This window comes from Neophocaena asiaeorientalis, unplaced genomic scaffold (genome assembly GCF_003031525.2).
Source record: "Neophocaena asiaeorientalis asiaeorientalis breed wild unplaced genomic scaffold, Neophocaena_asiaeorientalis_V1.1 scaffold251, whole genome shotgun sequence".
In the NCBI taxonomy this organism is placed as follows: Eukaryota; Metazoa; Chordata; class Mammalia; order Artiodactyla; family Phocoenidae; genus Neophocaena; species Neophocaena asiaeorientalis.
The window spans coordinates 9,603,142-9,620,265 of NW_020173377.1; the positions used below are offsets into that span (position 1 = coordinate 9,603,142).

Below are 17,124 nucleotides of genomic sequence, written 5' to 3' on the forward strand. Positions count from 1 at the left end.
ATTTAACTGCATTAAAATTTTGTTTCTTAATAGGGACATTTCACCATGACATGAGTATTAGGTAATAAGAAGGTGTTGGTGTTATTTATTTTGTGTGGCCTGAAGGCATTGTAGTTATGTGGAAAGATGTGTGTTTTAGTGATACCTACTGAAGTATGTAGGGGTAAAACGATATGATGTCTGGGGTTTGCTTTCAAATACTTTAGCAAAGAAAAAAGTACGGATAGATGAGTACATTTGGCAAAATCTTAGTATGTTGGGGAATCTGGGTCCATTGTACTACTCTCTCTACTTCTGCATAGGTTTTCCTAATGTATTTTCCTAATACATTTTTTAATTGTTCTTTTACAGATGCAGATTTTCTTTTACAATCCAGATGACTTTGACAGCTTTCAAACTGCCATTTCTGAAAACAGAATAATCGGAGCCATGGCCATATTTTTTCAAGTAAGTTAACAGTGGGCTTCAGTATTGATACTTCAACCAAAGAGTTCTCTTGAGTATTTTTTTTTTAATTCACCGAATTGTTCTATGTTTAATGAATGCATCTGTTTTCTAGTTCACACCTGTCTAAATGAAAGATATTTCATATTGTCTAATGTGTGATTTAAAATGTAGATAAGTATGTTTAGAAACATAATGAAAATTTTTGCATGAATTATTCTGATTTTATTGCTACTTGACTGGTGCACAGATTGAAGAACACATTTATCATCTAAGTTACTTCACTGCTGAAGCGTCTTGAACAGGTTCCTACAGCATATTAAGAGACTGATGTAAAAAAAAAAAAAGGGGGTTTTCTTTGGAGCAACTTTAAATTTGACATTATTTCAAGTAGGTTAATAAATTGCATTGGTCATTTATCTAAAGAGACCTCGTTCCCACCCCACCCCACCCCCGCCAGAAATCCCCATGGTAACTAAAATTTTTATTGGGACCATTTCCAAGTTAGTACATTTTCATTAAATGAAGTCCCTAGTGTGGGTTTTGGCACACAGTAGACGTTTGGTAAATGCCAAATAAAATATGTATCTGTATCCAGCCATCCCTGTTTCTATGGGATGGAGACCCTGTGGTATATGTGTCTTCTCTGCAGGAACAGAAGTCTATTCTGGGCACTGTGCTGTTGCCAGTTCACTTGGGTTTTGTCTGGACCCCTTCTGCATCTAAACCGTGATTGTTTTGCCTTAGGCAATACTGAGGTCACTTGAACTTCCATTCTTAGACAGTTTCCACTTACATAGTTACCTCATATTTTCTGTTACTGTCCTCTTAGCACACTGTTTTTCATGTTGCTGGACCTCTACTCCTGCAGCCCTGCCATCAAACCTACCCCTGCCTCCCTCCCTGTCATGCCCACCCATGCCCAGTCCAACCAGGTTCTACTTTATAGGTCATCCTTTTTATAGAAAATAAATTTTAAAAATGTTTTTATGAGTACTGGCAGGTCTGTTTCACAGCGTGCTCTACCCAAAAGCTTTCTATTTTTCCGGCTCTAGAAACTCTTGTTAAATGTAAGCCCAATTAAAGTATTGGGCAGGGGGGGCACATTGGTGTACAAACCAGCAAAAGACCTCAGTGTGAAATCTAGGTTTTGGATTTTTAAAGTATTTCCAGGACACGAATGTAGTTCCAATACAAAGAAATTTAATGTGTATTTCATCTGGTTAGTCCTCTAAATTTTGACTTGTTGTCCTGTAGACACAAAATAGAGGGCAGATAATATAAAATAGAGTAGTTTTTCTCCTTTCTTTTTTTTTTTTTTTTTTAAGGTAGCAGCTGTGTTGAGCTGCTTTCTTTGTTTTCTTTATAAGTCCACATATGCATTTATACATCAGAGTTCACACTATGTCATGTAGTAGAAAGAAGACGGTATTGTTATTTTAATATGGCAGTCTCGTTAGAACCTGTATTTTGAGATCTCTGTGTTTTGAATCCTTCTAATAAGAATGCTAAATTTGGGAGTTTGGTATTTCTCCCCCAAATAGAGAAATCTTGACCTGTATTTCCAAATTCAAACCTGGCATCTTACATTTTGGTATTGAAGAGGTATTTATGATTGTTTCAGCAGTGATTCAATGCCAGGTATGGTACCAGTTGCTACGTTAAATATATAAGATGAATATAGTCAGCTCCTGCCCACTAGGAGGACCTTGCTGTCACAGTCCCATGTGATAATGGCTAGAAAGACATGAGTAGAGAAACTTTTCCACTTGTAAAAGGCTGTGGTCTGACTTGGTGCTCATAAACTCACATATTCATTTTCCAGAGTGATAGGATGTGAATGACCTACCAGTGCATGTCTAGGCAAGGCTAATTTCTGTGCAGTTGCTGTAGCTTTGATGCCAACTTACTCCACACACTAGAATAATTTTCTAACACTTTCCATTTTTCATTATCTTTGTTTCTTTTTTCTTCCGGATCATGTGCCTGTTATGCTGGGTTGTTTTGGCTCTCTCACTGCCTTTGCTGTGATTAGATATGATGAGGTTCTTATGTTTCCAAAACACCAAAGCAAACACAAACCTAGCAGACACATGGTCGACCAGGGAACCATATATTGGCTGAGAGGATAGGTTGCCTGCAGGTGGTCCTATTGTGGCTCATGGGCATGATTATGGATGCTACATAGTGTTTACAATTATTTTCTTCAGTTAAATATGGAAGATTTTACATAAAATTTCCTGATGATGTTGCAGTAATCAAGATCTGAGTAGTGACTCTCTATCTCCTTTGGAGGGGGTGTGAATTCCCACGGCAACACAGTCTCTAGGCGGTTTTCTTCATGACTTCCTGTCAACATGACCTTGAGATCATGACTCCAACCTGGACCCCAGTAACTTTGACTAGTGCCTGCCATCTTTTGGTTACAGACAGAGTTGAAGGTCAGTCTCAGTGCTGAAATATAGTGAGCCGGGTTTCCCCTGAGTGCTTTGTGTGAACACTAGTAAAGGAAGGATCGCCTCCAGGTATGGAAGAAAACAAATCATGGCAGCCCCACGTGGTTTTACGCGTTTGGGCCCACACAGTGCTAGAAGGCGCATTCACTTCATAGCTACTCCTGACTGGAATATTTATGACAGTTTTCCAACATATGTTAGTAATGCATCTCGAGGAAGGAACACCTTTATTCTAGTTCACACATCTTTGGCCTCGCAGCCTTCTGGAAGATATAGGGGAAAGGAAGGGGAAAGTCTGATTTTAAAGGATTTTTTAAATAAAGAAGTTAAAACATGAAATTGGCGAGGGATGGAGATATTTGTTGTTAAACCACTAAAGAGAATAAATAAATGCTTGTTTAGCTAATTTATATTAGTACAAAGTTAATTATTTTCTGTTCGTTAAAATAGAATCTCCACTATACTAGTTAGCCTGATTTGAATTCCTGTGGAAATGTACATGCCAAAAGTTATTAAAATGCTCTCTTAATATATTATTCTGATAACACTCTACTTGGGTTATCTGTTTGAGGAAGTAAGAAATGAAAACCTAGGTTTATAAGAGTTGAAATGACAGTGGAATGATAAGGCAATTTGTCGAAGGATGCTTTGCTTTGAAAATAACTCAAAAAGATTTAAATAGCTTTGATTTAAGGTTACAAATCTTTGTCGACTTAAGTTGGGATTACATCCTAATAAACCCGTCATAAGTTTAAAATATCTTAAGTGGAAAATGCATTTAATACACCCAAGTTACCGAACGTCATAGCTTAGCCCAGCCTCCCTTAAACACACTCAGAACACTTGTATTAGCCTGCAGTTGGGCACAATTATCTAACACAAAGCCTATTTTTTTTTTGCGCTACGCGGGCCTCTCACTGTTGTGGCCTCTCCCGTTGCGGAGCACAGACTCCGGACGCGCAGGCTCAGCGGCCATGACTCACGGGCCCAGCCGCTCCGCGGCATGTGGGATCCTCCCGGACTGGGGCACGAACCCGCGTCCCCTGCATCGGCAGGTGGACTCTCAACCACTGCGCCAGCAGGGAAGCCCCAAAGCCTATTATTTTAACAAAAAGTCTAACACAACATGAAGTTTTGACTGTCTCATGGAATTTACTGAATACTCTACTGAAAGGGAAAAACAGAATGGTTGGGTACAGAATGGTTGTACGAGTATTGGTCGTTTACCCTTGTGATCCAGTGGCTGACTGGGAGCTTCAGCCCACTACCCTGCCCAGCGTCAGGAGAGAGTATCTCACCATATCGCTAGCCCAGGAAAAGATCAAAATCTGAAGTAATGTGTGTCACTTTCACACCATCATAAAGTCAAAAAAGTCATAAGTTAGGGACAGTCTGTATAGAGCACAGAGTACTCAATCCTCAGATTGACCTTTACCTTTAACTTGACCTAAATTATTTTCTTTTAATATATTTTGGAGTATAGTTGATTTACAATGTTGTGTTAGTTTCAGGTGTACAGCAAAGTGAATCAGTTATACATATGCATATATCCACTTTTTGTTTTTAGGTTCTTTTCCCATATAGGCCATTGCAGAGTATTGAGAAGAGTTCCCTGTGCTATACATAGGGTGGATATGTCAATCCCAATCTCCCAATTTATCCTTACCCCTGGTAACCATAAATTCGTTGTCTACATCTGTGACTCTACTTCTGTTTTGTAAATAAGTCCATTTGTACAAACAATAAATGCTGGAGAGGGTGTGGGGAAAAGGGAACCCTCCTACACTGCTGGTGGGAATATAAATTGGTACAACCACTATGGAGACCAGTGGGAGGTTCCCTCAAAAGCTAAAAGTAGAACTACCATTTGACCTCTATTTTTTTGGATCCAGAATCTTCTATGATCGCCCTCGGAATCGGGTTCTGCTTTGGTTTTTCTTTCTTCCAATCTGTTTCTTCATCATTCCTCTTGGAACACGTCCCTCCATTTTCCCACCAGCATGGAAATGTCTTCGAACTGTGCACCCCTATAATGGTTTTCAGTCTGATGCTCATAGAAGTTTGGGATCCCCAAACTTTTTATAATTTTGATTACTGTGGTTTTATAGGTTTGATTTTTGTGGATTTTTTTTTTTTTTTTGAGGAAGCACATGATTGTCTTTGAACATGTTATGGGGGAGGAAACCTCAGGTGTTTTACTACCCAGTCGCTACTGTTATTTGAATGCCAGAAATTCTATTTTTATTGATTTCCTGATTCCATTGAACTTTAGAATTATAAATGCATGATTCTTGAAGAGCATCTGTGTTTAGAAATTTTTCTCGTGTGGTTCTTTCCGGCTTCCTTGTTAGACCCTTTTGGGTTTAATCACTTCTGAATCTTTGCATCAGACACAAAGATAAAATTTTTATCACGTCTGCATCCAGAGGCCCAGTCAACAGCATATTTCTTGTACATTTAAGAAATAAATAAATTGATTTTTAGGTTGTCTTAAAGTATTTCTTTTTTGACAACCTATCTTCACCAACTCCACTGAGGCTTCTTCATTGAATGTTAGCGGCTCTGCTTCTTCTGGGAGGATTGAGCCCCTTTACACAAGTATTTGCTTTTTTCCTATTTAAATTTCTCCCCACTATCTGACTGCTGTCCTTTGGTTTTCTCTAATGTCTGTCACTCAGTCATTTGGGCCCTCTTCACTTCTGCCCTTCTTTCATTGTTGAAAGCAAACTTCAAAACTCAAATATTTCAAAAGTTGCTAACGCATTCTTTATATCATCTTGGTGGTACCGACTGCTTAATTATTTTTCTCCATCTGGAGAGGCTTAGTAATTAAATGAAATGGCAGCACCTGGGATTATTTATAGATGTTGAGAAGGCAGGAGGAGCTCTTGATGACTCACCCAGGGTTGGCAAGGATGCCTTTTTCTCCACTTCCCTGGATCTCACCTGCCCTCCCCCCACCAAAGGGAGATGTGATTTGTCCTTCCTTTAACCCCCTGTTTGTCTTAGCATTCCAGCTTGCATTCAAGCTGTTATTTTACGTGCTTTCTTCAGCCTCTGTACTGTGAGATCATTGAGGTCTAGGAGTACTCAGTTACTCATCACCGGCATCTCTTGCAAGTGACTTCCACTGTGGCTTGATTGTGCAATTACTTAGCTGAATTCAGGGGAAACATATTTAGGCCCTAGAGTCTTGATTGGAAAGGAACAAGCTGATAACATGGTAGCTAAGGAGTATTAGAAACAGGCACTAGGGAGTGTAGGACCTGAGAACACTAGAATACAAACTCTTGGAGGTGGAGGTCCATGTCTTGTGCCTCTTCTCCCTGTATCCCACCATCCACCTTTCCCTAGCCCTCACATCAGTGTCTTGACCTCAGTTGTTGTTCAGGATATAGGTACTGAGTAGGACTAAGTTACAGGAAACCTTTCAGGATCCCACCACAAGATTAATGATTTGGGCTTTGGAAAAGGATATGTCTAGGTGGCTGTGTAAGCTTCAGCTAAGAAAGGTGGTGGTTGTACAGAAGTATAAGGCTTTTGAGATGGTGAAGGACATTGAACATGAAGTTTCTCAGACTCTTGATCCATTGAGGATGGGGCTTTGCCCGGGAGTTCCATTGGGTCTGACATGCTTTTTTTTTTTTTTTTTTTTTTTTCCCTGTATGCGAGCCTCTCACTGTTGTGGCCTCTCCCGCTCTCCCGTTGCACAGCACAGGCTCCGGACGCGCAGGCTCAGCGGCCATGGCTCACGGGCTCAGCCGCTCCGCGGCATGTGGGATCTTCCCAGACCGGGGCATGAACCTGTGTCCCCTGCATCGGCAGGAGGACTCTCAAACACTGCGCCACCAGGGAAGCCCCTAACATGCTTTTAAAGGGCTGTATCTCTGCTTATGCCTATAGGTGGGAAAAAGCATCAGGGCTTGAAACTTCTTAAAGGTGTAGTGCATTCAGAGGCCTTAAAGGAGTGTGTTAGTGCCAAGAATATCTGGCTATATCTGTGTCTGAGAATGTTTTTATAAAGTTTCCCACCAAAATGGTATCACCTCAGTAGACTGTGGGTGGAGAAGCTTTTTTGGATTATTTTGCTATTTTTCATTCTAGCTTGCCTGTCTTTTTCTTGAGCATTTCCTTCCTAGGGTTAGTTTCTGTCTATTTCAGTGCATCTGTATTTATGTTTCTTTGCTTTTTCTTGCTCTTGCTGTGTCCTTGCTTATGCTAACTCATTTGCTCACTGTGCAGTGTGTTTAACACCTTCTTTGTGCCATTATTCATGAACATTGCAAATGTATCCTGAGAACTGTAGCCTGCCCTCAAAGTAGTTAGAGAACTATAAGTTTTGAAAAGAGTTGGCCTTTGAATTCTTTCTTTAATAGTAGCATCATTTGGGGACTTCCCTGGTGACGCAGTGGTTAAGAATCCGCCTGCCAATGCAGGGGACACGGGTTCGAGCCCTGGTCCTGGAAGATCCCACATGCCGTGGAGCAACTAAGCCCGTGAGCCACAACTGCTGAGCCTGTGTGCCACAACTACTGAAGCCTGTTAGCCTAGAGCCCATGCTCCTCAACAAGAGAAGCCATCGCAATGATAAGCCCGTGCACCGCAACAAAGAGTAGCCCCCGCTCTCTGCAACTAGAGAAAGCCCACGTGCAGCAACAAAGACCCAACAAAGCCAAAAATAAATAAATAAGATAAATAAATTAAAAAAAAATAGTAGCATCATTTTGTCATTGGGAGATAGGGGAGGACAGATCAAGTCAGGTAGGTAAAATATCAAGAGTATAAGAATTATATCTTTATAGATCTGTATAATTTCAAAATGATAAATATTTTAAGGGTATGAATTTCCTATTTATGAGTTTTAAAACTGGACTCTCCTCCATTTTTCTTTTTCCTCCCATTTTTCTACAAAGCAAAGCACCACTCTTAAAGTATAAATCATCCTTTTTATTTATGGTGACCTAAAGTCATCTTTTCATTTTTTAAACCATCCTGAGGAATCTTTTTCTTTAATGAAGAACACATTTTCTATCATGGCTGGAGGTGGTTTTTTTTTTTTTAAGTCCTGACTGGTCTTGTTGGCAACAAGGGCCTTTACTCCATAGAATAAATGGGGGAGGAAAGGAAAGGTGCGGAGAGAGAGAAAGAAGAAGGAGGAGGAAGGGATGAAAGGAAGGAGGGAGAGTGGTAGGAAAGAAAAAAGAAAAATAGTAGTTATACCCACTGCCAAACACCCACAGAAAAAAACCCAACAAAAACCGTTTTTCTTTTTTTTGATGTTGGGGGTAGGAGTTTATTAGTTTATCTATTTATTTTTGCTGTGTTGGGTCTTCGTTTCTGTGCGAGGACTTTCTCTAGTTGTGGCAAGCGGGGGCCACTCTTCATCACGGTGCGCGGGCGTCTCACTATCGTGGCCTCTCTTGTTGCGGAGCACAGGCTCAGTAGTTGTGGCTCATGGGCCCAGTTGCTCCCCGGCACATGGGATCCTCCCAGACCAGGGCTCGAACCCACGTCCCCTGCATTAGCAGGCAGACTCTCAACCACTGTGCCACCAGGGAAGCCCCCAAGAACCGTTTTTGAGTCGGAGACTATGTGAGTTTCTGTTGGGGAGTCGTGATTGGTTTTTACAGCTTCCTTCTTAGACTGCTTTTTGGGATAATTGAAGTAAACTAATATGATTCTTAATTTATTCCTTTCCGGTTACTGCTGTTTGAATATCATCCTTCTCACATTTTCCACATCCTGGTTTTATCTAGTTATAAGTTCAATTCTTTCACTGCATTAGCTAGAAGTGTAATTTCAGAATGTTTTGGGCTGATTAAGAAGACTTTGTTTTTATACACACACAAAAATTAAAATACATGTGTTCCATTTAAACTATTTTAACAGCTAATTGATTTCATAGGACTTACCACTAAGTGAAGGCCAGAGTCATCTTTAACGTTCGGGTGCAATTTTAGAACAGATTTGTGGATGTACGACATTGAATTTGTAGCCTATCAGGTGTTTTCAGTACATCTCCTGTCTGCAGATGGCCTGTAATTCAAATTTCCTCTTAGTGGGCATTACAGAGGACTATAATTGGTGAAGCATTACATAATTAAGAGACTTTGAAAAAGACCATGTGAAAATCTTCTTGAATTAAATCACTGTACTTCAAGGACAGTTACCAAGTACTTTGCCTTTGTGCATCACTAAATGATGGTTTAGAATCCATCATTTAGTTTAGAATTTAGTTGTTTTGGCCATTAGTTCTAATATAAGTCTTTGAATCTGATTGTCATAGTCTCAGATAAAATACTAGGAACTCTGTAGTGATCCCATTAAAATGACAGAAGTGAGACTGGCTGTCTGAGAGTTAAGTGGTTGACCGTGGTCCCATAGCTCCTTGAAATCTACTAAGCCAAGAATTCTAGTTTTGTGACTCCCAATCCAGTTGTCTCATTTTTCTTAGCTTTGGTCTTCCAGAAGTATAATCTAGTAGATGCCTCAGCTAATTAGTTCTCTTGGGAGAACGCTACACACAAAGCACTTTGCATCCCAAGGTTAGAAGCTAGTGACAACCCTCCTCTCCTTCTTTTCCTTTAGATGAACTAGTTGAAAAGATGCTTCTGAATAGAAAACAAACAGTACTAATAAAAGTTACCATTTTAATCTTCACTGGGACCCCCTCAAGGTATCATTATGTCCATTTTACAAATGCACAAGGTGAGGCATGGAACTTTTTTTAATATAAATTACCCAATATCACATCAGCCAATAAATGTTCGAGCGAGTATTTCAACAGCAGTAGGATGCCTCCAGGGTCTGTGCTCTTAGTGGAAAACTGAATCAGAAAAATTGGCTCTCCTGTTGGAGAGGGTAGAGAAAGAAGTATGTATCATTGGTTCCAGTTATTATCATGTGTGTATATGTGCTTCAGGACCCCTCTTAATTTTGGTGGTACCCGAACAGTTACTTTCTTGCAAGTAAAAATTGTGTTCTTATTCTTTTTGCCCGTAATTAAAACCTTTTATCGTATTCTGAATTCCCTTAGACTCTGTGCCTGTGATTATTTTATAGATTTGATGACAGCGTTTTTTCTTCTGCTTCCTCCCTTTTATAAAAAAGCCATAAAGAGTATTGAATGAACGGTGTGGTTAGATGAGGACACTGTGAGTGAACAGGGTTAAGATTTAAACAGTCATTTGTTCACTTTTTTAATGGCAGAGGTTCTCATGAGGAGGAGTTCAGGGGATTTTGCCCCCAGAGGCCATGAGGCCATGTGTGGAGATACTCTGGGTTGTCACACTGGGGTAGTGGTGCTGCTGGCATCTAGCGTATAGAGACTAGGGTTGCTGCTCAAAATTCCACAATGCTCAAGACAGCCCTCCACAACACAAAATTATCTGGCCCAAAAGGTCAGTGCTGACATTGAGAAACCCTGCTTGGTTTGAGCACCCCAGAGGGTTTTGATCTCAATAGATGTGGGCTGTGAGGGCTGTTTGGGTTATCCTGCTAGCTGATGGCCACAGGAATAACTAAATCATCCCATACCTGAGAATTCCCCTAGCCCCCTAGTCTCTGGCCAGCCAAGGTTTAGTCAACTGGATTCTAAGATAAGGCATAAGGACTTACATGCTAAAATATTTAAATCAACCCGTTTCTAGGTATTTCTGCTTCACCTTGGCGACCCGCTTAAATTAAAGAGCCCATGGGGATATTTGTTCCCAGACGCTGCACTGATTTTTGAAACAAGCACCATTTTAATAGAACACTCAATTAGACCTAGAAAAGTAAACAAAGGTAAGAGCATGTGCATACGCCTTTGAACTAGAAATCAGTGGGAGCTGGTTTGAAAAACTCAGAGATCAAGGAAACCCCCTGGTGGAGGTTGTAGGAGAATCTGGCTCTGCAGCACTGTCTCATTCCCATGGTGTTGTAGCAGTATTTTCCCAGGGTAGGATTTTAAAGCTCTTAATGCTGGTTTTGTTTTAGAGGCTTGTTACGGCTTCCCTCTCAAAAGCTTTTGATTCCTTGGCCATCTAGGCCTTGTCCCAGAGGAATGCTGACCTATCTTGAGCTGGATGAATCCCGATGTTATATTCACCTGTGGTGCTGATACATTGAGTTGCCCGAATGAGAAGCTTGCCATTCTCTTTTGTGTTCAGGGTTTACATTAAAACTACCGTTTGTTTTCTTTGTCTGTAGCATCTTAATATATATGGTACGTGTGTACTTGTCTGAAGCCCAGAGCTTTTGTTTCTCAATGTGTTCTGGGTGATGCCTGCCCATCTTGAGTGTACCTTTGACCCGTACTCCCAACGCACATATCGTGTACACCACAGGCATTAAATTTAAAGACAGACTGGTCTGCACAGATCTTTTGTATTTGGTGGAGATCCATTCAGTTACTCTTACATGATGTGATAACAAACCAGGAAGAAACTTAATTTTATTTACGTGAGACTTTTCCTGATTCCTCCTGTATCCACCTCCTGCTCTTAACACCTCGACCTTGTTAACACTGTTTGGTCAGCTCTGGCATTTTTCAGGAATGCGCTCCTGCGGTTTGTGAAGGAGACACAGATTACTGGGAGAACTTCCGTAATACCGTAACCCTCCTACCTTTTACTTGCAAAAAGTAAGCTCCCAAATGTGGTACAGTAAAAGGCACAGTATTGGGGGCGTACGTTATTTCTTTTTTTTTTTTCTTTTTATTGGAGGGTAGTTGATTTACAATGTTGTGTTAGTTTCAGGTGTACAGCAAAGTGCATCTGTTATACATATAGATGTACCCACTCTTTTAGATTCTTTTCCCATATAGGCCATTGCAGAGTAGTGGGTAGAGTTCCCTGTGCTATACAGTAGGTCCTTATTGGTTATCTATTTTATATAGGGTAGTGTAGATATGTCAATCCCCATCTCCCAATTTATCCCTCCCCCCCACCTCCGGTAACCATGAGCTTGTTTTCTACATTTGTAACTCTGCTTCTGTTTTGTAGAGAAGTTCATTTGTGCCCTTTCTTTAGATTCCACATATAAGCGATACCATATAATACTTGTCTTTCTCTGTGTGACTTACTTCACTCGGTATGACAATCTCTGGATGCATCCATGTCACTGCAGATGGCATTATTTCATTCTTTTTTTATGGCTGAGTAATATTCCCATTATTTCTTTATTAGGACTGCCTAGCTGTCTTTTGAGAAAAATAGTAGCATGGAATCCCCCTGTTTTGGGTTTTGTGCGAGTCATAAAATGTACCTATGGATCGACTTCTCTGGACAGGTTTATACAGCAGATTCTGTTTTTCTTAGCCCTTTGCATTCTCTGAATATGTATTAAGTTATGTGATGTTTATGTGCATGCAAATTCCTAGGTAGCTGTATATAAAATCATAAGTAGAGCTAATTAATTTAGATCTTGCTTATTTGGTATTTGGTTTGTCCAAAGTTGAGGTAAGGTGGAATTACCTAATTCAGAAAGCATTAATTAGCCACAACAGTACTATAGATAGCATTGCAGTGAGAGGGACTCCTTCATCTGTGTATCCACTGGGTATTATTGACCAGTTTTATGTAGTATTCATTTGATATCAATCTTTCGGTTCTAACAGAGAATTCTTACATATGATATATATGTGTTTGGAGAGGGGTGCTCCTAAAATCACACCCGTGTGAACCACATGTAATGAAATGAAAATCTCTATCTCTGAAATGATACCCAGTTTGGATTCTTAGATAATTCTGTTTCTGGGACTTCTTGATCTGTAATCCTGAGGTCTGACTCAACTTTCTGCAGTGTTTTCCCCACAGCTTGGCCTCCTTGAGCACCATTCTAATGACGTTTCAGTGAATTCTTTCTATTTTTAGGCACTCTCCAATGGTAGCTGCCAGGCAGTAGTTCTGTTTGTTTTTTGTTTTTTTTTTTTTTTTTTTTTTTATCTGAACTGATTATAAGGTTTAGCACCAGATGTCTCAGAAATGCAAGCAGCTAACTAACACAAAGCCAATTCCTAGATCATTCAGGAAAGGAAATGAATGTTTAGGACCACGTCCGAACTTGTTGACCTGGCTACCCTGTTTTTTTTGTTTTGTTTTGTTTTTTAATGGCAATCACTCTATAGCTTTGGTTCCTCTCTATTTTGTATTGTACAGGTAAAAAATGTCCTTCTCCCACTAAAACAGTTCAGACAGGTAAAATCCCAAGTCTTCTAAAAAGAGATTTCCAATTTCCAATTCTCTATGAATATAAACAATAATTTTTAAAAAAAGCAGTAGGTGATAGTTGTGGATCCTGGTCAAGTGGCTGTCTGCCAAGCATTCTACATACATTATCTCATGTAACGCTCCTAACAGTCCTCTGAGAAGGAGATTCTGATTCCAGAACTTTCCTCCGATGCTTAGATTCCCTTTGATTGTGAAATCAACGTCTAGGAAAGACGTTGGTAAGGGTTGGAATTTTGGAGTGAAAAGTTCTGCGCTAAAGTTCGGATTTGCCACTCACTGGCCTACTTGTTTGGACAAATCTGTTTCTTCCCTCACTGACTCAAATTGCTTGGTCCGTAAAATTGAGATATTGATATCTGATTTGTTGTGAACTTCAAATGAAATCATGTCTAGGAAAGTGCTAAGGACCAGAATATGAACCACTCCAAAATTTGTGATATTTTAGCAAATAGAAGTAAGTAAGAATTTGGGTGATGTTGATAATTAGGAACAACTGGAATTCACATGCTAAAATAATAGGGAATACTTTGAATGATTACTTCCCTGTATCTTAAAACCTGGCCCAGAATAGATACATTAAAATAATCATATTGCTTTGGGTACATCAAGTATATCCATCTTCCCAGTCTCCTTGCATTTTGGTGGAGGGTGCTTCAGCTCTCTGATTGCCTTGGCTGGGAGACAAGGTTCTGAAGTCTAAGTGTTGTTATTGGTGCTATAACTCAGTAATTCAGGAGGAGATAACCAAATTCAGATTTCCTCAAGGAGCATCTACACGTCTCTCTTACTACTTTAAAGAGGAGCTAAGGTAATTAGTTGTAACACCTTGGATGGCGAAATAGTTATTTAATTGGAGCAGCCAGCCAGCTGGGAGAGAAACAAGTAACACGGGATCAGATGCCTGTGCATGGTGGGGAGGCCCTCTGCAAGTAAAAGGACCCCATCAACTCTTCCCCCAAGTGATTGCTTAATTCCTAGTAATGAATTCCAGTCCAGGGTCAAAGTTTTAAACCAGGCAGCCTTTATGTGGCTTTATTCGTGCTGGAAGTGTATCCTCTTGTATGAGGTCTCTTATTAGTGTCTGCTTGGTTGGAGGCACTGGCAGCAATAATGATGTGATTGTTAGAGATTTTTAAATACTGTGGCGTGTGAATGACTGTGCTGCCCATTCATTTCACCCGACCCCGTGTTCAGTGCGGGCCCAAGGTTGAGCTGTGAGTGGGAGATGCTTACCTCTTCTGCATTTTGGCAAATGTGACTCTGTGTCCCCCGCTTGTCTAAAGGGATGTGGTCAGTCCATACACATGCCCCTCCCTCCCTCCTTCTCTCTTGTGGTCATTCCATTGCCTTCTTTGTTCATTCCCTTTGCAAAGCTGCAGTCAGCATGGCGTCCCATGTACAGTAGGCAGCGTGGTGTCCAGAGAATTGAATAGAGCATGGGCCCTGTCATCAAGGAGGTGACTACACACACACACACACACACACACACGCACACACGCACACACACACACCCATGTAGGCTCTTTAAGACAGGAACCTTTGCTTGTTTGGTGTTACAGTCTCAGTGCTTACCACAGAGGTATTGGATGCAAGCAAGAGCCATTACTTAAGAGTCTGCCTGATGAAAGAAAGAGACTCTACATCCCACTTATTTAAGTCCCAGTTTTGCCCATCAGTAGTTGTACACTTCAGTCAAATTCACTTCACTTTTCTGTTGCTTAGTTTTCTCATCTGGCAAATGGAGAAAATAATGAGAGACCTGCCTTGGAGGGTTGTTGTGAGGTCTGTATTAGTGAATACAGGTGAAACGAACATGTGCGAGGCACACAGTAGGTCCTCACTAAATGTGAGCTCTCATTATAATCTAAGCAACGTTAGGTATCGTCATGTATGCAGTGACAAAAATTAGTCACCAAGAGCAACAGTTACGTGAAAGGAAGAGTGAAGAACCTGCGTCGTGTGAGAGAGGAAGGGCGTTCTCCCCTGAGCTGGGGTCGTGACACGTTACCTGGGATTTGTTTTTCCTCTTCCTCTAAACTGGCTGCTTGGCAAGAGCAAAGAACAGTTGTCCTCCACAGTGGCTGCATGGGATCACTGAGCAAGCTTTAAATCGCCCTGGTGCTGGGTCCCACTCCCAGGATTTCGATGTCATCGGTCTGGGAGGTGGCCTTTCTCCTTGCCCTTGCTCACGGGATTCTTAGGTGCAGTGCACAGCCAGTGACTGGCTCTCGGGGCTCCCTTGGGTTCCCTGAATTGTCCACCCCACACCCCCATCCCTACTTACGCAGCTGATGATTCATTTGGGCCTTACTTGGTGGTGTTCTCGTTTTCTAGAGAGAGCGTGTTCTCTACTGCTGACGCCCCAATGACCCTCCCTCCCTCCACTTCTTAGGGTGACACCCGTCCCACTTGGATTCTGTTCTCAGTTTGTAGTGAACGGTTTCACGAAGTGCCGTTGTCTGTGGGTGACTCCACCTTGTCTTATTACCCAAGACGATGATTTTCTCACAGGTGTGGGGGAGCCTCGTCATCTCTCCCACCTCCTCGTCTGAGCCAGAAGAAACTCAGGTGTAAGACGTGTTAGTGATGGGCAGTTTGAAGAAGGAGACCGGGCTGGAGGCTCCCATGTGTCTACATGCTTCTCCCCGTGGAGAGGATGAACGGGCAGAGCGAGGCCAACCTGACTCATTAACCCAGTCGCAAGGGGTGGACTGGGGTCTTGGCTTGGCCGTCAGGGCTGCTTGATGCTGGAGGCCAGAAGCCCGGGGGTCCCCTCTGGCCAGGGTGTAGCTGGGGGAACTGGGAAGACAGCTGGTGGCGGGGCGGGGGGGGCCGGGGAAGGGCTGAGCTGGCTTTTCCTTTGAGTGACCCAGTATTTAGGGGAACTTCCCTGACTTGGGGAGGGGCTTGTGGGGGGTGGGGAGCTGAGAGCAGGGAATTAGAGGGAACAGAGGGAGCTTCTCCCCAAGCACTTCTGAGTAAATTTGTGTTGGTGCAAATCCCTACTTCTGGTGAGCCCGGGAGGGAGTATGGGAGAGGGGAGAGTTAGTGTGTGTCTCCCCTCTTCTCCCTCCTGCTTCTTCTATCACTGACCATATCAGGGAGGAAAGTTTTACGTGTCTCTGGCCAGTCCGTACCCGTTATCTCCTTTGATGTCTCAAACTTGTGCAGTAGGAACTTCTCTCCCTAACTGACAAATGAGGAGACCAAGGAACAGACATACTGGATGATTTGCCCAAAGTCACACGACTAGAAAATGGTAGGATTGGAACCCATTCTTCTTTACCTTGGAGGCTCTTCCTGTCTTCCAACCTCAGTTTTATGCTGTTCCTCTCATTCTGGAAACGCCATCCGCCTGCTTTGTCTTCCCAGGAGTGTGGACCAGCATCCTCAAAGAGTTTCTGCTCAGCCCTTGGGGTAGGTGCCCTGGTGACAGTACTCGGGACATAAGGCAATGAGAACTTTAAGCAAAAACCTTTTGGGGGAAACTTGTATTATGGAGCCACTTCTCCTACCAAATGTTCTCCTTAACATTTGGATGATGCTAAGGTGGTGAGAGCTATGTGTTTTCCACTCCCTGCCTCTAAAGCACATGATTTTTTTTTTTTTTTTTTGTGCGATATGCGGGGCTCTCCCTGTTGTGCCCTCTCCTGCCGCGGAGCACAGGCTCCGGACGCGCAGGCTTAGCGGCCATGGCTCACGGGCCCAGCTGCTCCGCGGCATGTGGGATCTTCCCCGACCGGGGCACGAACCCGCGTCCCCTGTATTGGCAGGCGGACTCTCAACCACTGCGCCACCAGGGAAACCCTAAAGTACGTGATTTTGATGGACTGCCTGTGGAACCTTGCTTCGAACTCGACATTGGATTTTTAAGCTTGTTGCCGTGCAGCTCCCTGCTTTGCTTGGTTGCTTCAGTACGAGCTTGTGGATGTTCTCTGCTAGGATGTTCCAGGCACTGGCAGCACCTGCCAGAGATCTCAGGAGCCGAGCCAGGCCCCTCTGCCCCGCACCCA

The 17,124-nt window shown here is 42.2% G+C and overlaps 1 protein-coding gene across 3 annotated transcripts in view; it reads left to right on the plus strand.

The window, feature by feature from the left end:
- Window positions 1-17,124, plus strand: part of PTPRG (protein tyrosine phosphatase receptor type G) — a 717,425-nt gene that overhangs the window by 493,765 nt on the left and 206,536 nt on the right. For all 3 annotated transcript variants that reach the window (XM_024746428.1, XM_024746430.1, XM_024746429.1), the window contains exon 5: window positions 352-447. In XM_024746428.1, the coding sequence (XP_024602196.1) occupies window positions 352-447 (96 nt within the window). The remainder of the gene's footprint in view (window positions 1-351; window positions 448-17,124) is intronic.